At 34.9% G+C, this 24444-nt stretch overlaps 1 protein-coding gene across 3 annotated transcripts; it reads left to right on the top strand.

The window, feature by feature from the left end:
* The first annotated feature begins 6014 nt into the window (after positions 1–6014).
* On the top strand, positions 6015–12005 carry LOC111373655 (calcium-dependent protein kinase 26-like). 3 transcript variants are annotated; one of them, XM_022996223.1, is made up of 6 exons: positions 7051–7242; positions 7670–8576; positions 8668–8964; positions 9719–10056; positions 11204–11270; positions 11439–12005. In XM_022996223.1, exons 2-6 carry the CDS (start codon positions 7988–7990, stop codon positions 11705–11707), a joined length of 1560 nt encoding a protein of 519 aa, XP_022851991.1. In that variant the 5' UTR covers positions 7051–7242; positions 7670–7987; the 3' UTR covers positions 11708–12005. The 3 variants fall into 3 exon arrangements, with proteins under 3 accessions (XP_022851990.1, XP_022851991.1, XP_022851989.1); XM_022996222.1 differs by lacking the exons at positions 7051–7242; positions 11204–11270; positions 11439–12005 and adding exons at positions 6015–6206; positions 10292–10850 and having other exon boundaries at positions 9719–10123; XM_022996221.1 differs by lacking the exons at positions 11204–11270; positions 11439–12005 and adding an exon at positions 10292–10850 and having other exon boundaries at positions 9719–10123.
* Positions 12006–24444: the final 12439 nt, after the last annotated feature.

Raw genomic sequence — 24444 nt, 5'->3', positions numbered from 1 at the left:
TTGCGCACAGAATTCAGCAAACGGTGCTTCATACTCACCACCTTGATCGCTTCTCAACACCTTAACTTTCTTATTCAGTTGCGTTTCAACTTCATTCTTATAGTAAATAAATCTCTCTATAGTTTCATCCTTACTTTTAAGCAAATACACATAACAGTATTTAGTGCTATCGTCGACAAAAGTAATAAAATACTTGTTGCCGCCTCTTGTTTGTATAAATTTTAAATCACATATGTCATTGTGAATTAAATCAAGTGGTTCTGTGTTTCGTTCAATTGATTTAAAGGATAACCTTGTCAATTTTGCCTCAACACATGTTTCACACTTATGTTTGGAATCAATGTGGAACTCGGGTATACAATTCAAGTTAACTAGTCTACGTAAAATATCATAATTAACATGTCCTAGTCTACCATGCCATAGATTGGAAGACTCAAGCAAGTAAGTGGAAAAGTTTACTTTATTCATTTTTTGTTTAACAACCATTACATTCAATTTGAACATATCGTCGAAAATATAACCTTTTCCGACAAACATTCCATTCTTAGACAAAATAAATTTGTCTGACTCAAATACAATGCGAAAGTCATGCTTATTCAAAAGTGACCTAAACACTAGGTTCTTGCGAATTTTCTACACATACAGCACATTGTTAAGAGTCAGCTCTTTTCCCAAGGTCATCTTCAGAACAACATTTCCTTGACCCTTAATCACAGAAGTTGCTGAATTCCCCATGAACAACTTCTCTCCATTCTCAATTGCTTCGAATGTAGCAAATAACTCTTTATCAGATTACACGTGTCTCGTAGCACCGGTGTCAATCCACCATTTTTTTAGGTTTGAACCCACCATATTCACTTCAGGAATTACGGCTGCGAGATTGATTTCAGACACATCATGTGCCATGTAGTCAACCATATTTTCTTCTTTCTTCTTTGGCAATCTGCACTCCGAAGACTTGTGGCCTACTTTGTCACAATTGAAGCATTTTCCTTGAAATTTCTTCTTAGAAATTCCACCTTTCAGTCCTAGCTTTGTCCCTTTGCCACCAGATGGCTCAAACTTATTTTTGTAGATCTTACTACTTTGACCATACTCCACAACATTGGCTTTAGCCACACTAGGATTGAGCCACTTCTTTTCGAAAATTTTATTGTCTTCTTCAATTCGAAGTCTAACAATTAGTTCTTCAACGCTCATTTCCTTTCGTTTGTGTTTCAAATAATTCTTGAAATCTTTCCACGCGAGGGGCAATTTTTCAATAATTGTAGCCACTTGAAAAGTTTCACTCAAACTCATCCCTTCGGCATGAATCTCGTGAAGAATCACTTGGAGTTCTTGCACTTGGCTGATAACTGTTTTGGAGTCCACCATCTTATAGTCTAGCGACTTGCCGACAATGAAATTTTTAGCTCCGGCATCCTTAGTTTTATATTTTTGGTCCAAAGACTCCCACAGCTCCTTTGTAGTTTTCATAGTATTATACACATTGTACAGCGAAACTGCTAAGCTGTTCATAAGATAGTTTTGGCACAAGAAGTCCGAATGCTTCCACGCATCAAGTGCACTAACTGCTTGCACATCTCTTTCACCCTCATTGAGTTTTGGAATAGTCTCAGTCAAGAATCTCGCAAGATTTAAGGTGGTCAGATAAAATAACATTTTCTGCTGCCACCTTTTGAAATTCAAGCCATTGAATTTCTCCAATTTTTCTCCATGATTAACCGGCACAATTGGAGCCATAGTTTGACTCACAATATGATTTGGCAACTTAGCCACAGTTTGTGTCATAACGGAGCTTGGCCCTTGAGCCATAGTAGAGCCCACCGCTTGATTTCCGGCAGGAGCTGTTTGGGTCACATCCATGTTGGTTGGTTCGGTAGCCATTTGTGAAAATGAAACAAATATTAGTCTCGAATAAACAACTTGTTTATTTCAATAAAATAAAATAAACAATTTATTTACTACCAATGTGTATGGAATCTGTTTTAAGTTTGTTGAAAATTATGTTGGTGGAATGATACTGGGTTTTCTCATACCGATTTATAATATTAGTTAATTACACAATAAACTAAATTATCATAAACCACAATATATTAATCTAATTTAGAATTAAATTATATTAAGTTATGTAAAACATGTTAATTTAATAAATCTAAACGAGAAAGCTGAAAATTAACAGAAATTTCAGAGAAAAAAAAAATTAACGACATGCTTATAACTTTATATAAACTTTTAACCCGAGGCCTATGTAAACACAGTATCCTTGAAACAAATTTGCCCTCTCACTGTACGTGCTTGAGTTTTAATCCGAGCGTCTATTTCCCAAGATACAACGGTATATAGTAGAATTTGAGCACTGCAGATACTACTATGGCGAACTGATCTAGTATCCGAATAATATCACCACAAGAACAAAACCTTACTGAACAAGGAATGCAGAAAAGAAGAAACTATGTATGCAGAAATATAGGTGAGATTTTCGAGTGTATTAGATTGCTGGAGAATGAGCCTTTTTATAAGCATATTGCCCATTAGCATTGTGACCATTGGGAGTTCATTGGAGTTACTGCCCATTAACACTGGGACCATTGGGAGTCCATTGGAGTTTTTGCAGTTTCAGAAACTCAAAAGTCATTGGAGAAAACAAAAAAAAATTGCAAAACATGGGCTCTCCGAAGGGGTGAATTTTACCTTGTTCAATCCGACATTCGTGTGAGCAGGTCACGCCCGCACCCAATTTTAAGTTCTGAAAGCTATTTCGGTCCGAGATTTGCACCCCCCTGCGCGCACGTGGAGAGAGCCTCTATGCTACACATGATTACACCATTCCAAAGTGTAGGCATATATAAAGTGGTTCATGCTTTCTTCATTTTCCTATGTGAGACAAATGTCATTTTTTCCACATAAACCATCTTCCAATGGCCAACTTTGAGCTCCAATTTCTCATTCATTTGTTAATCAATTTTGGCAAGTAAATATATGGTTTCGATACTCTCACGGAGGAGAACACGGATCAACTTTGATCTTACAAATCGGACCAACGGGTCCCACTCAAACTTATGCCAAAAGTATCCATTTACTCATTTTTCCAACAACAGTGTCATCTTCACTCCCTATGTAAAGCTTATTTGATCCCAAAGGCTGTTAAGGGATAAAATCCCACATCGATTAAAGATGAAAATATAGACCAACCTATAAAGGTTTTAGACTACTCATCTTCAAAACCTTTTAAAATAGAACCACAAATCTCAACATGGTATCAGAGCCCATTAAACTCCAACGAGCTATTCGATCCAATCAAGACTCAATAAAAGAGCACACGAATTTCTAGATTAGTTTGCTCAAATGAGCCACTGTCTTGTAAGAGCATGTTAAGGGATAAAATCTCGCATCGATTAAAGATGGAAACACAGACCAATTTATAAGGTTTAGAACTACTCTTAAAAATGTTGATCTTTTAAGATAGAATCCCAAATCTTAACAAAAGCAAAGTAATCATGTAAAAACCTGTTTAAGATATTGGGTTTTGATACCTAATAAAATAGATGTTGGATAATTTATTGACGCCATAGACTTGACTGACCTGGAAACAACCAACACTTTTAGAGGCCGAAGTTTGAGTAGGATTTAATTGATTTGAGCTAATGTGTGTGTTAGCCATTAACCTTGTTATTAAGTTGGTCCATTTAAATGAGTCTTGACTCAACTAGTATTGACCTAAGAATGTAGCAATATATGTACCCTTTCCAGCTGTTTTTTCTCATGTTGTGTGTATTGTTGCAAGAGGGAAAGCGAGAGAGACAAAGGGGCAGCCATGAAGAGAGTGTTGTGTGAGATTCAACCTTTGCTCTCTTCTCCTTCCTCTTCCTTATAGCTTGCAAATACAACCACCACCATAGTCTCATTTGTGGGGTTGAGAAAACTTGTGACAACCAAAGTGTTTGGAAGTTTTGGGTTCGAGATTGTTTCAGTGGCGTTCGTTCGGTTGGTTTTTCTGAGCCTAGATCAAGATTTCCACAACACAAGAAATGCTCCCTCCATCCCAATTATATATGTTAAGTTTTTTTTCTCTTGTCCCAAATATATAGGTCTATTTTCTAATTTAGAATATTTTGTTTAATTTCTTTACTAATATATCCTTATTCAATTTTCCCCACTTAATATGCCAACTTTTTGAATCATCCAAATACATATATTTCTCACTTCTTGGAACTATGGAATAACTCTCATTTCTTCTTCTTCAAACTAAATCATTCAAATTCTTTATTAATTCCAACAAGAATTTATTACTACATACTGAAAATTAAATATGAGTAAACTAGGAAAGATTTTAGCAAAAATAAAATTTCTAATCATATTAAAGAAGATTTTTTAATCCTTGTGAAGAACGAATCAAGCCTATATAATTAGGACGAAGGAAGTACTTGTTCTTATCGCGATTGAAGTAAAAGAAAATCCAATCCTCGATAACCAGAGACAATTCAATAGAGGAAGTATGTAATGTACTATAATCTTTATAATTTCTAATTTCTACATGTACCTAAATTGATTTCAAATTGCCTCTTAGTATTTGTGACTGACCAATCAGTGACAAGAGTAGTTCAATCCCGTATAATCTTTTACCATACATGTTCATGAATTTTACATCCTATATTTTAAATATCTAGCATTCTTAGAACTGGTTATCGAATATTGGAATTAGAAATTTATCAAGAAGTGCTTGTTTGGTACCACTATTTAAAAATTAGATAAAATAGGAGTCACAATTATTTTGTAGGACTCATAATTTATTTATTTTGAACCATAAAAGTAGTGGATTCTATACATATAAGTACATCTGGACATGTAATTAGAAACATGATTTTGATAAAAATTGATAGAATGCGTAGGTGTAAAATTATGAAACCCATTAAATGAAATGTTAAAATTAAGTGTTGACTTTTTTCGAATCATGGGCTATTTCAAGCATTTAATCGAATGCATCAAAAGTAGACACATTGTGGATTGAATACATGAGGAGTATCATTATAATGTTTTTTAATAAAAATTTGACACGACAATTTTATAAAACTGTAGAAATTGAAAAGAAGTCGTGAGAACTCTTAGGAGACTTGCTTTTTCGCTTTTTCATGACACAATTAAGAGTTGAGATCAAGAATATAAGTCCATGTTCGATCGATTAAAAAAAAAAAAAATTGTTAAAGTACAATTTAACTTAAAGTCAATATTTTTAGTATGGATCTGTTTGATTGCCCTTTTTCTAATAAAGAGAATCAAAAATATAGTCGTTAAGAACCTATATAAAAGATAAAAAGTCAAATATAGTGATTTGATTTGATGAATAACGATCATATTTTTCATTTTTTTTTGTTTGCAAAAGAATGGAAATCAAACCGAGGTATATATTTCATGAAATTCACAACTTTTCAATCAAACATTTAATTTTTTTATTGAAATCAATCATGGACTAATAAATTTGTTTGAGCCCCATTTTTTGAAAAAAACGAATTTTTAAACAGTGTTTTGACCTCATTTCAACCACACATTTTTCAATAAAATAATATTATATGCAAATCCAAAATTTTTCTTTATTTTTTAACCACACATTTTCTATCAATACACTGTTCAAAAATTCATTTTTTTTTTTTGGACAAAAATGGAGCTGAAACAAGGGCTAAGTATAATTATAATAAATTTTCATAACACATTATTTGCCTCATGGATGAGTGATATTTGTGCTAATAAATATCATTATTCTTTATTTTTACTTACTGACCTAAAAAAAAGTTAGCATTTATTTTCTTGACCATCCTTAGGGGGTTATTTTAGATAGCTCAAGACAAATCAATAATGTCAAGTCAAAATGGTATCAAAAGTCATAAACTCTAAATTTTGGGGGCTAATGTGTACGAAAATGGAACTCATGGAGTTCTAGCAAATAAAATATTTGATTTCAAAAAAGGCAATAAAACAACGTAAAGCCAAGATGACCAATCAAAACATCAGCGAAGGCACGAACAGTTAATAGACGAAGAAAACTCAAGTGGGTGTGGAGAATTTGGCAAACCGAGGGGACCGAAGTGCCCCACTTGAAACCTCTCTCCGTGGGAGGAACAGTTCCACACACCCAAGTCTCCATCTTCTGCTGAGTATTGTTCACATGCTCACATCCTCTCCGTCGTTTGTTTACCTTATTCACACAGGTGAGTTCTTTATACATTTTTGAACAAATTCTGGATCTGGGATGGTTTATTAGAGCTTAAATTTTCTTTGTTTTGCATTTTTAACTGTTGGGTTTGTGATATTTTAAAAATATTTTCAATTTGAAGATGTCTTGGGATTTGAATTGGCTCAGTTTGGTGTCTTATTCTGCTAGAGTTTGAAACGTTATGCCTCGGATGGTATTTTTTTGTTTTTTTTTTTAGTTCTTCTTAAATTGTCGTTTCGTATTCCGCTCTCAGCTTGAGCATTTGTAAGATTAAATTCTTGATCCCTGTAGGTATGGTATTCTAGGGTTTTTTTGCTCGTGATATTTTGTGTCTTCTGTTGATGTCTTGTTAAATTTCAGTTACAGTTTTATGAAGAACGCTTGTTTTGGGGTTTTAATTCTTGTATAAAATTTTTCTTTATTTTTTAACCACACATTTTCTATCAATACACTGTTCAAAAATTCATTTATTTTTTGGACAAAAATGGAGCTGAAACAAGGACTAAGTATAATTATAATAAATTTTCATAACACATTATTTGCCTCATGGATGAGTGATATTTGTGCTAATAAATATCATTATTCTTTATTTTTACTTACTGACCTAAAAAAAAGTTAGCATTTATTTTCTTGACCATCCTTAGGGGGTTATTTTAAATAGCTCAAGACAAATCAATAATGTCAAGTCAAAATGGTATCAAAAGTCATAAACTCTAAATTTTGGGGGCTAATGTGTACGAAAATGGAACTCATGGAGTTCTAGCAAATAAAATATTTGATTTCAAAAAAGGCAATAAAACAACGTAAAGCCAAGATGACCAATCAAAACATCAGCGAAGGCACGAACAGTTAATAGACGAAGAAAACTCAAGTGGGTGTGGAGAATTTGGCAAACCGAGGGGACCGAAGTGCCCCACTTGAAACCTCTCTCCGTGGGAGGAACAGTTCCACACACCCAAGTCTCCATCTTCTGCTGAGTATTGTTCACATGCTCACATCCTCTCCGTCGTTTGTTTACCTTATTCACACAGGTGAGTTCTTTATACATTTTTGAACAAATTCTGGATCTGGGATGGTTTATTAGAGCTTAAATTTTCTTTGTTTTGCATTTTTAACTGTTGGGTTTGTGATATTTTAAAAATATTTTCAATTTGAAGATGTCTTGGGATTTGAATTGGCTCAGTTTGGTGTCTTATTCTGCTAGAGTTTGAAACGTTATGCCTCGGATGGTATTTTTTTTTTTTTTTTAGTTCTTCTTAAATTGTTGTTTCGTATTCCGCTCTCAGCTTGAGCATTTGTAAGATTACATTCTTGATCCCTGTAGGTATGGTATTCTAGGGTTTTTTTGCTCGTGATATTTTGTGTCTTCTGTTGATGTCTTGTTAAATTTCAGTTACAGTTTTATGAAGAACGCTTGTTTTGGGGTTTTAATTCTTGTATACTTTGGAATTTTTTCAGATCCAGTTGATTAGGGAGGGGTTGAAGATATTGGAGCTTGGGTTTTGAGCTAATGCTTTTCTGTGGTCAAATAATCCCATTAAACTTCACATGCGTCAATTTTCAAACTCCACCAACTTCTGGCAGAAGTTTCTTTTAATGTTTTTGACTGCCGTGTTGCTATGAGAGAAACAATCTACTAATTTGACTTGAAGCTTTTGCATTCTCACTTGTTGGAAGGATTATTTTAACGATCTAGACTAAAATTTAGAGGTTGGAAGAACCATATAGTAGAGTTTTTGTCTGATTTCCCATTATTTAAGAGGTTGAACTTTTCATATGGCTGTTGCCAAGAGCGACAGCTATACGTTGCCATCATGTTATTCACATATTTGTTATAGACTAGCAAGTTTGAGAGAAACTATTTTGGACGCAAACCAGATTGCAAATTTGAATGATCAATATGTTCTTGGAAAACAGTTGGGGTGGGGGCAATTTGGCATAATCAGGGAATGCATGGATAAATTAACCGGGAAGGTTCTAGCATGTAAATCTATTGCTAAAGATAGGTTAGTCACTCGAGAAGATGTGCGCAGCATCAAACTTGAGATTGAAATAATGACCAGGCTATCTGGGCACCCTAACGTGGTCGATCTCAAGGCCGTTTTCGAGGAGGAAGATTATGTGCATCTACTGATGGAACTTTGTGCTGGAGGTGAGCTGTTCAACCTATTGGAAAAGCAAGGGAGATTCTCCGAGCCCGAGGCCCGGGTTCTTTTCCGGCACCTGATGCAAGTTGTGATGTACTGTCACGACAAGGGTGTTGTTCATAGAGATTTAAAGCCAGAAAACATTCTTCTAGCCACAAAATCTTCTTCTTCTCCGATAAAATTGGCAGATTTCGGTCTTGCAACTTACATCAAGCCTGGTAGAGTCCCATGTTACTGTGATATTCTTTGCTATTTATGATATAGGATGTTAATCATTGTTGTTCTTAGCATTTTAGTTTTGCGAATCAGGACAAAGTTTGCACGGTACTGTTGGTAGTCCATTTTATATAGCTCCGGAGGTCCTGTCAGGAGGATATGATCAAGCAGCTGATGTCTGGAGTGCTGGTGTGATACTTTACATTCTTCTGAGTGGGATACCACCATTTTGGGGGAAGACTAAGTCAAGAATTTTTGAGGCTGTTAGGGCTGCTGAATTGCGATTTCCGTCTAATCCCTGGGATTTTATATCTTACTCTGCGAAGGAATTGATAAAGGGAATGCTTTGCATGGATGCTTCTAAAAGGCTTACAGCTCAACAGGTTCTGGGTAGGTTGCGTTTTCTCTTTTATCAACATTAGTTGAAATTTTGAATTTCACTATTTTAGTTTCCTAGTTCTGCTTCTCAGTGGTCGTATCTCTGTTCATAACTGATGATTCGTATTAAAACCCAGGAAGAATAAAATGGAAAGGCAGAAAAGCCACCTTGATAAAACGAGTGATTTGTCATCGAATTTATTGGAAAATAATCTGAAATTTTTAACAGCACTTCTAGGATCAACTGGCATGACTAATCAATTTGATTTTTACCCACAAGAATTCATTGGTTATGATTAACCAGGTAATTGATGTGTACCATATACAGGTTCCCTTTATTCCTATTTCAACAAAATATTCAGTCACTGAAGCAAAATTTGTGCTTTCCTTGGTGATGTGAAACAGTCGTGAAATTATCTGTTGAGAACCTATACCTATTGAAGCTGCAACTTTTTTCTTTCAAATTTTCATTTGGCAAGTGAAACAAATGGTCTTGAGGCATTTATCTTATATTATAAAATTTGGATGACACCAGAATTTTACTTACGGGAACCATAATTGGATATGTCGATCCATTGCTGTTTAGTATTATCACAGCATCCATTTGTTGTCTTTTCAGGTCTGGAATATACTCATGGGATGTAACACAATTATATGGCTCATTTTTTTACTTTCTTAATTTTATCATGGATATAGTGATAACATATGCTTCTCTAATTTAACAAAAGTATGCTCTCTCATACCTAATGATGGCCAACTTTTACAGACCACTTATGGGTAACGGGCGATGTGAAACTTCGTGATGAACCTCATGAATGTGAGCAAAATTATAGATTGGGTACAGATAAAGGTTGTTTATCCCCCTCGCTTATGGCCAGGAATCAGAATATCAGTTTTGGAACTGAATCACCTACTATGGGTGAAGTTCAGTCACCTTCCTTCTCATGCAGATCATCATTCTCCTCTTTTCTGGTGGACCCATTGACTCCTTCATTTGTACCTGGTGGATTTTCTTTTTGCAGTAGTGGCGGATCAAACTCACTGGAATTTTCTACTCCCTTTGTTGCACTGCCAAGTTTCTCTTTCTTCAGCCCAGGTAATGTGGTTGAACAAGGAAACGGTGCTTTGAATCTCGACATGAACTCATCCAGAGTCAACTTGAGTGAAAGAGGTAACATAGTTTCGACTTGGTACACAAATGTGAATAGACCTGGACAGTATAAGGAACTAGATTTAAACTTCTTTTTTTTCTTTTCATTAATATGATTGAGTGCTCCCTAATCTTCCTTATCAAACATGCCAGCATAGCTCAAACTCATGCTGATTCTATATTCTGCAGATTCGGATGTGGGGAAGTTGTTTACAACACCAGGTTCTTCTCAATGCTCGGAGTGTGCAGCTGATGTGATGGGCAAAAAGGAAGTTGAGGTTAGAAAAAGCGGGTCTGGCAAGTCTAAACTATCAGGTATTCATAGCAGGCGAAACCGCACGATTGGCCTTGGCGAATTTGAGCAGCTCGATCTCATGGTGACTGAATCAGTTATTCGATGGGCCTCGTGCACGGATCTATCAACTCCCACGTCACTTAGATCTTCTCTTGTCTGTTAAAGGATTGGACCAACATGCAATTCTATAGGCTAGCAGCTTGACAGAATAGGTCAGGTGCCAACGAATATTTGCCACATGTACAGAGTTTGAAGTTTAGCTTATTTGTCGTCTCAAATTGTCCAATAGTTTCCATGATTTCCTTCATCAACACCAACTTTCATGTTTATTTTTGCCTTGTATATTGTTAAATGACATGATTTTGCTGCTTATGTTTCCAAAGCATTATTGTACTATGCATGAATTATCAGGCAAAGTTGTGAATTAAGAGTATATAAGTAATTAGCATGAAAGGTTCTCGCCTTTCAATGTTATTGTAAAAAATGTAAATGTCATTAGCTTTCAATTTTTAGCGTTTTTCCTCTTATTTTAACGTTTCATTATACAAAAGTCATGTTTACCATTTTTAATGTAAAATAACTAAAATACCCTTCCATTTAAATAAAACCAAAAAAAGGAAAAAAAAAATAAAGAATAAATTACAATATTGCTCCTAAATATTTTAAAATGTGCAATCGAATTCAAATAATTATTAAAAGACCTAATAATACAAAATGTCTCTACATTTGGTCTATAATGTGCAAAACGTCCTNCTACTCCCTTTGTTGCACTGCCAAGTTTCTCTTTCTTCAGCCCAGGTAATGTGGTTGAACAAGGAAACGGTGCTTTGAATCTCAACATGAACTCATCCAGAGTCAACTTGAGTGAAAGAGGTAACATAGTTTCGACTTGGTACACGAATGTGAATAGACCTGGACAGTATAAGGAACTAGATTTAAACTTCTTTTTTTTCTTTTCATTAATATTATTGAGTGCTCCCTAATCTTCCTTATCAAACATGCCAGCATAGCTCAAACTCATGCTGATTCTATATTCTGCAGATTCTGATGTGGGGAAGTTGTTTACAACACCAGGTTCTTCTCAATGCTCGGAGTGTGCAGCTGATGTGATGGGCAAAAAGGAAGTTGAGGTTAGAAAAAGCGGGTCTGGCAAGTCTAAACTATCAGGTATTCATAGCAGGAGAAACCGCACGATTGGCCTTGGCGAATTTGAGCAGCTCGATCTCATGGTGACTGAATCAGTTATTCGATGGGCCTCGTGCACGGATCTATCAACTCCCACGTCACTTAGATCTTCTCTTGTCTGTTAAAGGATTGGACCAACATGCAATTCTATAGGCTAGCAGCTTGACACAATAGGTCAGGTGCCAACGAATATTTGCCACATGTACAGAGTTTGAAGTTTAGCTTATTTGTCGTCTCAAATTGTCCAATAGTTTCCGTGATTTCCTTCATCAACACCAACTTTCATGTTTATTTTTGCGTTGTATATTGTTAAATGACATGATTTTGCTGCTTATGTTTCCAAAGCATTATTGTACTATGCATGAATTATCAGGCAAAGTTGTGAATTAAGAGTATATAAGTAATTAGCATGAAAGGTTCTTGCCTTTCAATATTATTGTAAAAAATGTAAATGTCATTAGCTTTCAATTTTTAGCGTTTTTCCTCTTATTTTAACGTTTCGTTATACAAAAGTCATTTTTACCATTTTTAATGTAAAATAACTAAAATACCCTTCCATTTAAATAAAACCAAAAAAAGGAAAAAAACTAAAGAATAAATTACAATGTTGCTCCTAAATATTTTAAAAAGTGCAATCGAATTCAAATAATTATTAAAAGACCTAATAATACAAAATGTCTCTACATTTGGTCTATAATGTGCAAAACGTCCTTAAATTTTAAATTGGTAAAAAAGACGTTTTTCGCAATGAAATGTGGAAATAGGAATGAAAATGTAAAAAAATGAAACGTAAGGACGTTTTCTGCAAGTAGTGTCAAGCGTAGAGATTTTTTTGCTATAGGTCTTATTAAAAAATATATATATACACACACACACACACACACACACACACACACACACACACACACTCTCCCTCTCTTCTTCTTCNATATATATATATATATATATATATATATATATATATATATACACACACACACACACACACACACACACATACACACACACTATCCCTCTTCTCTAAATGGGCCAGCCACTTTAGAAGTAAAAAATTCTAGCAAACCACTACCCAAACTGCTGGACCACCATACTACCAAACAAGCCTTCACTTCCCTCTACACATACCACCCAACATCCAACCTTGAAATCTTCATGCCAATAGAGTTGTTTGGACTCGAAATTGCAAATACTAGCGACATCACATGTTCCTGAGAAACCCATGCCGTTTTCAATACATCAATTGATTATACTCACTAGGGTGCTTCTCTTCATGGTCTTAAAATATTAACAGATGGTTCAGTAGTAGGAGGTTCGACGATTTGGACGATAATTGATATGAATTTTTTCACTTCTAACGTGACAGTCCCATTTGGAGGGGGGAAAGGGAGGGAGGGAGTTTTAATTTTTAATTTTTAATATTTTAATAAGGTCTAATAGCAAAAAAATTCTTACATTTAACACTTCTTGCGGAAAACGTCTCAACGTTTCAATTTTTTTTTTTTTTTGCATTTTTATCCCCATTTTTACGTTTCATTGCGGACCAATTTGAAACATATGGACGTTTTGTGCTATTAGGCTTTTTGATAATTATTTGGACTCACTTGCACTTTTTTAAACATTTAGGAGTAATATTGTAATTTATTCTTTATTTTTCTTTTATTTTATTTAAATTGGAAGGTATTTTGTTCATTTTACATTAAAATATAGTGAAAATAACGTTTTCTACAAAGAAGCGTTTAAATAAGGGTAAAAATGCAAAAAAAAAATGAAAGGTATGAACATTTTGCATAGTAACATTAAAAGGTGGGAACCTTTTGTGCTAATTATCCAAGAGCATATCCAAGAGACTCTTTAAATATAAGATGCTTTCTATTTTAAATAGTCAACTTTTAAAATTATACTCCAAGAGGCTATTAACATTTTAATTTTGGAGAGCCAAATTCACACTCTATAATTAAATACATTCAAAGTGTTTTAATTTTTAATGTAGGAAAATAATAAAATAATTTTAAAAAAAGTTAGTTAGAAAAAATAATAAATATTTTTTGAGAGTAGTAAATTTAAATTAAATATAAAGAGTTTGTTGGAGTACTTCAAAATTTTAACTTTCTAAATTTATAAATGTTCTCTGAATGATAGAATTTGCTTTTTAAAAATAGAAAGTCCGAGATGCTCTAAGTCTAAGATTTATTCCTCCCTTTTTTTCCCAATTATTTTTAAATTTTTGGGTCAAAATCTTGGATATTATGTAGGTGAAACATAATTCTTCTTTTTACATGGTCGAAGAGGTGTGCGTTGCACAATGATAGCAACAGAAAACCAGTGTGGCTGGCATGATTACTAAGTATTGCACGAGATAATTTTCGTCTTATGCTGTTTAGTTCAGTGTACTTACTCGAGTGCACTAGATGGTTCAAGCATGATTATAACTTACCCTTTCCATTTCTATTGATTATGATTGCAGCACAAGCACAGTAAATTCTATTCCATTGTTGCAAGTTTAAATAAAGAAGCAGACAAAACTATCACTTGTGACTTGGAAAACTATTGTCAAATTTTCTTTATTGTAATCAAAAGCTGGGATGGCACCTTTTTTGTAGACAAACCAACACATGATGGCCACAATGTCTGATATTTTCTGGAGAAAATTCAGCAATGAAGATTTTTATCGGCTCCTTTTGGAATGGAAGTTTTCCTGACTATGTATCTGTTTTGAGTGCTGTGTTCGACAAAATGTGTAGCAGACATTGAGTGGCTAGTGGAAGGATTCAAACTTGGTTGAGATCCTCTCCCCATCGAATTTGTAATATGCTTGATCTATACTTCATATCGGAACAAATTCACCTCGTGTCCAAGAAAGTCACTTGTAATGTGAAATCTTAATACTGATATATTCATCTTTAATACACGTATTTTATCACGTGCATAATTGCGTATACCTGTCCACAACCCACTTTCTGTAATTCATAAACCAATGTGGGTTCGTTTGATAAGAATACTGCTTTTGTTTTCACTTCTAATGAAAAGAGTGTTCTGAAAAAGGTCTTTTAAGTTAACTTTCTCTAAAAACTTTTCTAGTCAGATAAAGTACTCTAAAAAGTTATCCAAATGTAGCTTCTTAGGTGTGGTTGAGCCTCATTTTTAGTGAGAATTATTCGGTAATAGTGATTTTTTTTGGAGAATATGTAGTTAAAAAGTAGAAAAATGTTTTGAGCTTACGTGTAAAATTATTTAATTGGAAATATGTCTGATTAAAATGAGTTTGGAGAACAATGAATTTTTAAAAAATAGGGATCTAGTTAGAAGTTGCTTTTAACTTTTCAAAAATTTTGTCAAACGAGCTACCAGCCTATGTAAAAGTTTAACATTTTAGATAAATGATACAATTATTAAAGGTTGAACCCCAACTTTGAGGGGCCCCACCATCCCGCCCCTAGAACTTTGTGAGAGAGGTAAATCGCGAGATGTGCCCCATCAATCAAGGGAACAAGAGCTACTTGTACATTGCACTTACAAAGAGTCCAATTCCATGTCTCAGGAAGATGATACAATTATTTATAATGCTTAATGCATTCTCTCACGTGCAAGTCGGATTGTCGTTTTACTGAAGTCACGATACATGGATTCTTTTTATAAATAAATAACCTTGACGTGCCATTGCGTCTAATGTTGTTTAGTACCACATTAAATTGCTTTCTTTGACGTTAAAAAGATATGGTACTGTACTCTTGTGAGAGGTAGTGATAAGGTTCTAATTGATGGAAACAAATAGACCTGTATTTTGGTGGTCACACCCAATTCAATGGAGCCCGCAAAACTCTCCATTCTCACTTTGCAAATAAAATTTCTTCCAAATTCTTTACAGACCCATTTTCTTTCTTTCAAGTCCCAAAAAATCAATATAAACATGTAATGGTGTGCCAGATTCAGTGTTTGAATCCTCAAACTTTCTTACAGAATACCCACAATTCGACCAAATCTTAAAACCCAAGGATATGATAATGAATAGAATTAAGTATACCACATTAGTTGACAACAATTGTTGACAACCATGCGTTGTCAAAATCCAAGCATGTGGATGTAGATTTTTTTTTTTTTAAATTGATGAATATGATAATGTCAAATAGGATGTTATCAATCAATGTTGTACATATGACATAATTCAATCAGAATAGCCATTTTCTCTTCTATAACAATATGAATGTAGAACAAAAACAGCAGCCCATTTCTATGACTACATTAACTAAAACAAAAGTACCAAAATCGGATGCTTGCAGTGTTAAATTCAAAACCCAAAGAGGTTGCAAACTTGGAACTTGTAGATATCTTGATTTTGAGTATTACGCATTGGGGGGAATAGGGACAGGGTAAAACCATGAATGGTGAAATTTCTGTTGAATTTGACATAAAAACATTGTATGCTCCGCCATTGTCGACTCCACAACTAAATATTTGGGACTGCTCTTGCCACCATTTCGAAGAATTGATAGTCCCGGAGCTCTTCCAAGTTCCAAGGAAGCATCAATCAAGTTACTTATTTTAAGTTTCATGTATTTTTTTTTACCTAAATTGGTGCTTAACACTTGTACTGAATGCCAATCTAACTAACTACACTTGGTATGTTCAAATGAAATAAATGTTGTGATATTGCATTAAAGTGCATCCATCATTTAATATCATACAGTATCACCTAAACTAGTGTATGACACCTGTAATGTTTTTTCGCATTACTTTTTTATTTGACAGGTCGATCGGAAACAAAAATCGCGCCGTGGGCAATTTCGTCATTTTTCGCGACGGTGTCGAAATGGGCTAAAATTTTACTGGTCGATCGGAAACAAAAATCGCGCCGGGGGCAATTTCGTCATTTTTCGCGACGGTGTCGAAATTGGCTGAAATTTTACAGGTCGATCGTAGACAAAAATTGCGTCGTGGGCAATTTCGTCATTTTTCGCGACGGTGTCGAAAAGGGCTGAAATTTGACAGGTCGATCCGAAACAAAAATCGTGCCGGGGGCAATTTCATCATTTTTCGCGACGGTGTCGAAATGGGCTGAAATTTGACAGGTCGATCGGAAACAAAAATCGCGCCTGGGTCAATTTCGTCATTTTTCGCGACGGTGTCGAAATGGGCTAAAATTTGACAGGTCGAACGGACACAAAAATCGCGCCGGGGGCGATTTCATCATTTTTTGCGACGGTGTCGAAATGGGCTGAAATTCGACATGTCGATCAAAAACAAAAATCGCGCCGGGGGCAATTTCGTCATTTTTCGCGACGGTGTTGAAATCGGCTAAAATTTGAAAGGTCGATCGGAAACAAAAATCGCGCCGGGGGCAATTTCGTTATTTTTCACGACGGTGTCGAAATGGGCTGAAATTTGACAGGTCGATCGGAAACAAAAATCGCACCGGGGGCAATTTCGTCATTTTTTGCTATGGTGTCGAAATGGGCTGAAATTTGACAGGTCGATCGGAAACAAAAATCGCGCCGGGGCCAATCTCGTAATTTTTCGCGACGGTGTCGAAATGGGCTGAAATTCGACAGGTCGATCAGAAACAAAAATCGGGCCGGGGGCAATTTCGTCATTTTTCGCGACGGTGTCGAAATCATCTAAAATTTGAAAGGTCGATCGGAAACAAAAATCGCGCCGTGGGCAATTTCGTTATTTTTCGCGACGGTGTCAAAATGGGCTAAAATTTGACAGGTCGATCGGGAACAAAAATCGCGCCGGGGCAATTTCGTCATTTTTCGCGACAGTGTCGGAATGGGCTAAAATATGACAGGTCGATCGTAAAGAAAAATCGCGCCGGGAGCAATTGTCATTTTTCGCGACGGAGTCGGAATGGGCTGAATTTTGACAGGTCGATCGGAAACAAATATCGCGCCGGGGGCAATTTCGTCATTTTTCGCGACGGTGTCAAAATGGGCTGAAATTTGACAGATCGATCGTAGACAAAAATCGCGCCGAGGGCAATTTTGTCATTTTTCGCGACGGTTTCGAAAAGGGCTGAAATTTGACAGGTCGATCGGAAACAAAAATCGCGCGGGGGGCAATTTCGTCATTTTTCACGACGATGTCGAAATGGGCTGAAATTTGACAGGTCGATCGGAAACAAAAATCGCGCCGTGGGCAATTTCGTCATTTTTCGCGACGGTGTCGAAATGGGCTGAAATTTGACAGGTCGATCGGAAACAAAAATCGCGCCGTGGGCAATTTCGTCATTTTTCGCGACGGTGTCGAAATGGGCTAAAATTTGACAGGTCGATCGGACACAATAATCGCGCCGGGGGCAATTTCGTCATTTTTCGCGACGGTATTGAAATGGGCTGAAATTCGACAGGTCGATCGGAAACAAAAATCGCGCCGGGGGCAATTTCGTCATTTTTCGCGACGGCGTCGAAATCGGCTAAAATTTGAAAGGTCGATCGGAAACAAAAATCGCGCCGTGGGCAATTTCGTTATTTTTCGCGACGGTGTCGAAATGGGCTAAAATTTGACAGCTCCATCGGAAAAAAAATCGCGCAGGGGACAATTTCGTCATTTTTCAGGACGGTGTCGGAATGGGCTAAAATATGACAGGTCGATCGTAAACAAAAATCGCTCCGGGGGCAATTTGGTCATTTTTCGCGACGGTATGGGAATGGGCTAAAATTTGACAGGTCGATCGGAAACAAAAACCGCGCCGGGGGCAGTTTCGTCATTTTTCGCGACGGTGTTGAAATGGGCTAAAATTTGACAGGTCGATCGAAAACAAAAATCGCGCCGGGGGCAATTTCGTCATTTTTCGCGACGGTGTCGAAATGGGCTAAAATTTTACTGGTCGATCGGAAGCAAAAATCGCGCCGAGGGCAATTTCGTCATTTTTCGCGACGGTGTCGAAATGGTACTCGATAATATTTCACATAAATTTTAAACATTTTTTCTTATTTTTTATTCACACATTCTCCACCAACTTACTATTCCAAAATATATTCTTTGAAAATAATGGAGCTCAACTAGACCCATAGTTATTATTTGGAATTTTGCTACTTGTATATCAAAATCGTATATAAGCAGTTACAAACATAATGTGGAAAAAAAAAATTGAATGAAAAAATTGACTATATTTTTAATTGACAAATGGTAAAGTGCCTATTATTTAGGGTCCCAAGTGGATTTTTGCTCTGTCTCCAATTTGGTATAGAGATTAAAATTAATTTTTAATATATTTTGATAAGATTAATAAAATGTATGATTAAAAAATTGTAAATCTTATGAATATATAATTAACATTAATCGTTGATTTTAACTTAAATTAATATTTAAATTTTAAGCCCCATCAAACAGGGCTCAATATAATTTCTTCGGAAAAAAAATAAAATCCAAAGTGGGGCTCTTTTGAAATGTTTAGCACAAAAATAGTGCATTTGGTATTTGGTTGCGTATTTTATTTTTCGAATTTTCATTATTAATAGATTATATTCATGTTTTAAATTTATAAATATATATTTCATAATCACCTTATTTGAATTATCTCAATTAATTTAATAAATCTTGACTTTTTCCTTCAAATTTTTGAAGACATAATATGATATTTCTTTAATTTATGGGAAATAATTTCATGCTATTTTGAAAATCCTTATTTATTTATAATCATTGTATTATGTCATTTTCCTCTTTTTAATGACTTAATCCCTAAATTAATTCTAGACATTTCACTATAGCAGTTAATTTATTATTTGGTTTGATGCACGATCATGTTATAAATTATAATGTCATTAAACATTGCTGCTTGATGCATGATTGTTTCAAACTTTGTTCTTTACGATTCGTCCAGTTAATTCAGACTATATATCACTCACGATTATTCAATATTATGGCTACTCGTGATGCAATCTTTCGCTATTTACATTCACAATTTTTATATATGCATCCACTCTATATATATCCCTAATGAAATATTAAAATTTCAAAAAATTACTATTTTCATCCACTTCAAATTTCATTATTATCCTTATTAAAGTTATTCATTTAAACATTATAGATCCATACAAATTATATATATTCATCTCACTATAAATATATTCCTAAAACAATTTCAATTTTTTTTTAAATTACTATTTTCATCCAATCACTATCAATATTGAAGAGTTTAACTGAAATTAAAATGTGGTATGCCAAATAAAAATTGCGGTGCCAATATAACTATCTAAAATGAAAGAAAACCCATGGAACCCGTCGTGAATGGAATGATGGAGTAAAATGTCTCATTGATTTTCTTCAATATTTCTCACCTTTTCTCCTCCTTGTTGAGCCTCAAAAAATGTATAAGAAATCCCCAAAATGAAGAAAAATGTTATTGAAAGGGCTATTGTTGTCCTGTAGTTTAGTGTCTTTGAAGTTTCAAAAATGCCTGCTCGAGACAAAAGGGAATTGGACAGAATATTGTTCATCTCAATTCCAATGTTGGCATTGTTTTACCTTTTTCTATTACATGAATTCATAAAAACTCGACCTTTAATAGATAGATATATATTTAACAACAATATTCTAAGAAAAGATATTAATAGATATCGGCAGTTGTCCGATCGTACTGGTAGACCGACTAGAAGTTTGCTCATGATGATAATTTTGATTGGCAAGATGTTGACTTTTATTTGGATTACGCAAAAGATTTTGCATATCACATTCGAGAATAAAGTCATAAGCATGAAAATGAACCAAAATCAATAACAATCAACATAAAATTACTCGATATATTAGATAAAATTTTCATTTAAGAGTCAAGATAAGTGTAAGAATTACACTTTATCATCGGAGAGAAAGATAAGTATAATTTTTGCCCACATGAGAGTGATCATTTGGAGGAATCTGAACGGCTTAAAACGACTTCTTTTGCTAATTTCACAAGCCTATTAAACACGTTGTCTGCCACAGAGAAAATGGAAAAAAGAACTCTTTCACAACTAGCATTTGAACCGTGTCCCGGATCATTAGGACTGTAATAGGAATTCACGAAGTCGCTAGATGCATTAAGTCAATTTCTGATAAGCTCGGTTGCTCGAAAAAAGCTTCTTCTCGTCGATTTGTGGACAGAGAACTACGGGTAAGCACTCTCCGATAGCTTTTATGTGACGAAGTAGGAAATCGTTGGCCAATTAAAAAAGAGAAGAAATGAGAAGGATCTACGAAAATGCACATACTTTCAACTTGGGTGTTAAATTCACGTAAGTACAATATGAAAACATTTATTAATTCTGAATATTTTAATTGGGTTCATCATAGTCACACTTTTGGGTTCAAATTCCATCCTTAAGGATCAGTTTTAAATTTTTTCTATTTTAGGTTAGTTTAAGGATATTGTCTTCAATTTTTTTATTTTTTTTAAATTTTTTGATTTGGGTAAATAATTAGTATTTATTTTCACTCTTTATATATGTGTTAAGGGCTTGAAAACCGTGCATTCGTTTTTTGATTAGTATGGTGGATTCAAATAATTCTTGTTGGAAAAATTTTAATTATTAGGGCCACACATGTATATGATTAAAGTGTGCGTTGCTATCTTATAGTTTTAGTCCATTAAAGTGATCCAATGAATTTAATTTTGGACTAATGGGTATCAATTATTATGGGATTAAAGTGTAGAGGCGGGGTAGTTGTTTTAAATTGATGAGTAGTTGTTTTAAATTGATGAGGGGCCAATTTAAAACAAATAAAAGATGATAACTGCCTAGGAGTTATTTATCATGGGGTCATGGTCCCCAATTGACGTGATTTTCTTATAACCTCTGCATCCCCATCAACAGAGAGTTTTTCAAGAATTCTAAGAGAAATCACGAATCAATTGGACGATCATAACCCTAATAAAATCAATTACAATCATGGATCAAGGTATGCTTCCACTTTCATTTTGTTCTCTTTGATTCAACGTGGATAAATTTATGAAATGATTAAAATTGGATTATTAGTTCCTTTCAAATCTGCAAATCTGGATTAAAATTCTATCAAGTGGTATCAGAGCCACTCTATTGTTGAATTTTTGAGAGATTTTGGGTTATATGATCTTCTTCACGTTATTATTAAGAATCTGGCATGATATTTGGATCAACTGTATGAGAAATAAGGCACTGCAATTTCTTACTTAACTTTCTGAAAATCGAATTTTCTTGCATATGTTGGTCAGTGATGTTATGCCATGAAATCAAATTATGGGTTGTGATTTTACAGTTCTTATTTTTGCTTATACGAATGGTTTATTCTGTTGTTGGGATTATGGATCAAGTGCCATTTGATGGTTCTCTGAAGCAATTCAGTAACCGGCCATGAATGTTGGTGCGCCCAGATCAATCCCTAGTTCCCAAGGGTTAAGTGGTTGGGTGTTAGGTTCATAATTATGCAATGTAATTTATTTTTTCTTTCTTTCTTTCGGTTTGGATCTGCACATATTGACAGCTTGACCATTATGACAATTGCTAAGTTTTGATACTAATTTTAAAAAAACAATATATTTTAGATTTTAGCGGTTCAATTGTAAAATTTCTAACACCGTGCTCTTCCTTTGAATTATACAAAGCAATAATGTCATTTGGTGAGTGCGATTTATTCTTATAACGAAATTATATATGTTCAACTTCAACAAAATAATTATTTTATTTAAAGTTTGCTTCCCATTTAGTTTAGAATGCATTTTTCTTTCCTTTCTTTTCAATCAAACATTCTTTAATAAAATAATATTGCACGCAATTCAAATTTTTTTTCTTATTTTTAACTACACATTCTCTATCAAATCACTATTTCAAAATGCATTTTTTGCAAAAAAATGGCATCTAACGAGCTCTTAACATTTTATTACGGACGACGGTCCACAATCGACGGTCAACAACCGCCAGTGCTAGCTGAATTCGCCCCTAGACGGGAGAGATGCAAGTCGATGACATGAGAGAGGACGATGATTGTGGTGGTGGTTAGGTTGGTAGTGGGTGATAGGTTTGGGCTTGCTGTAGATTGGGCCTGGGGATGGGTGTTACTAATTTAATTTTTTTAGGCTATTTAGGCTTTTTATATGGGTTGGTATTTGGTATATGTCGCCATCGCTGCAGCACGTAGCACCATCGCTGTCGCCAGTTCGGGCGGCAGCAGCAGCGTAACGCCAGCGTGTGGCGGGCGCTATTGTGCCGGTGCAAGGCGGTACCGGCACAGGAGAAAGAGAATAAAAAAAATCGATTTCCGGGTGAATTTTGGAGACGGGGGCTTCAAATGCAATTTGGGCAATTCCAGGGACCTGCTTGGAATTATTAATTAGGTTAAAAATTTAAAGATTCAGCCCCTGTAATTTAGAATTCATCCAATTGGGCCTTTTAAGTTACGGGTTTAATAATTCGGCCCCCTAAGTTTGAAAATTAATTAATTTGGGCCATTTAACTTCTGAATTTTGCAATTAAAGCCCTCAATGTTCATAATTAATTAAAATTGGCCCCTAAAGTTTCAAATTTTTCAAAATTTCAACCCCTAAAGTAATGAATTATTAACCCTAAGGTCCCTATAGTTTCCATAGGCATCTATTGATGCAAATTGGGGTTTTTCTTTCTCAAATTTCGGTACAAATACTTCTTTAAAAAGTATTAATTAAAGTTTAATTAATTGGGACAATCTAATTCAAAATTTTGGTAATCATTTATAAAAACTTAAGGTTGTTTAGTATTTTAAGTAAACTAATTAAAACAATATGTCACCAAAGTGACCTCTTTTGTGTAGATTGGTTTGTTTAGGATGCTTGGATGTTATGTGTGTGTCTTTTCATGCGGAAATTAGCCGGCCCAAAGGAAGGTTAATATCTGCCTGAATTACATACACACTTGTGGTGATGAATGTGTGACAATTATAAGGTTTCTATGTGAATAATAAATCAATCCAAAGATGGATTTATTATTTGACAGGAGTTATTGTCAATGTTTGATCACTGCGCTGAGAGTACAACTTGCAATTAATATTACTGTCCAAAGACTTGATATTGATGTTGCACTAGGTATCTTGAGATGGGATTTACCATTATTTGAATTTATCAATTATTAAATGTGGATATTAAATCGAGCATAATTAATCATTTTTTTTTTATTTTGTTCTCTCTACAGCTAGCTCATCTGCTACTATATCTGCCAATATTAACTCTATTCCCATACTTAATGGGACAAACTTCAAAGATTGGAAGGAGAACATATTGATTGTTCTTGGCTGCATGGATCTAAACTTTGCTCTTCGGACCGAGCAACCCACTCCTCTTACGGAAGAAAGTTCACCTGATTGAAAAGATGAACTTTGAGAAGTGAGATCGCTCAAATCGCATGAGTCTAATGATCATTAAGCGCGGCATTCCGGAAGCCTTTAGAGGTGCAGATATCAAAGAGGTGTCTAATGTCAAGGAGTTCCTTGCTGAAATTGAGAAGCGTTTTGCGAAAAACGATAAGGTTGAAACAAGCACTCTTTTGCAAAGCTTGATTTCAATGAAGTATAGAGGCAAGGGGAACATAAGGGAGTACATCATGGAGATGTCTCACGTTACTTCAAAACTTAAGGGACTAAAACTCGAGCTGTCTGATGACTTGCTCGTCCATTTGGTATTGATCTCACTTCCTGTACAATTCAGTTAATTTAAGGTCAGTTATAACTGCTAGAAGGAGAAATGGTCTCTAAATGAGCTCATTTCATATTGTGTGCAAGAGGAAGAAGGTTGAAGCAAGAAAGGACTGAAAGTGCTCACTTGGCAAGCACTTCTAAGGATAAGGGCAAGAAAAAGAGGAAGGAATATGAAGCTGCTCATAAGGGTCTAGCACAAAAGAAAAAGAAGGAAGACAAAGGAACTTGTTTCTTTTGCAACAAAACT

This window comes from Olea europaea, unplaced genomic scaffold (assembly GCF_002742605.1).
Source record: "Olea europaea var. sylvestris unplaced genomic scaffold, O_europaea_v1 scaffold1149, whole genome shotgun sequence".
In the NCBI taxonomy this organism is placed as follows: Eukaryota; Viridiplantae; Streptophyta; class Magnoliopsida; order Lamiales; family Oleaceae; genus Olea; species Olea europaea.
This window is presented reverse-complemented; position numbering and strand designations above follow the sequence as displayed.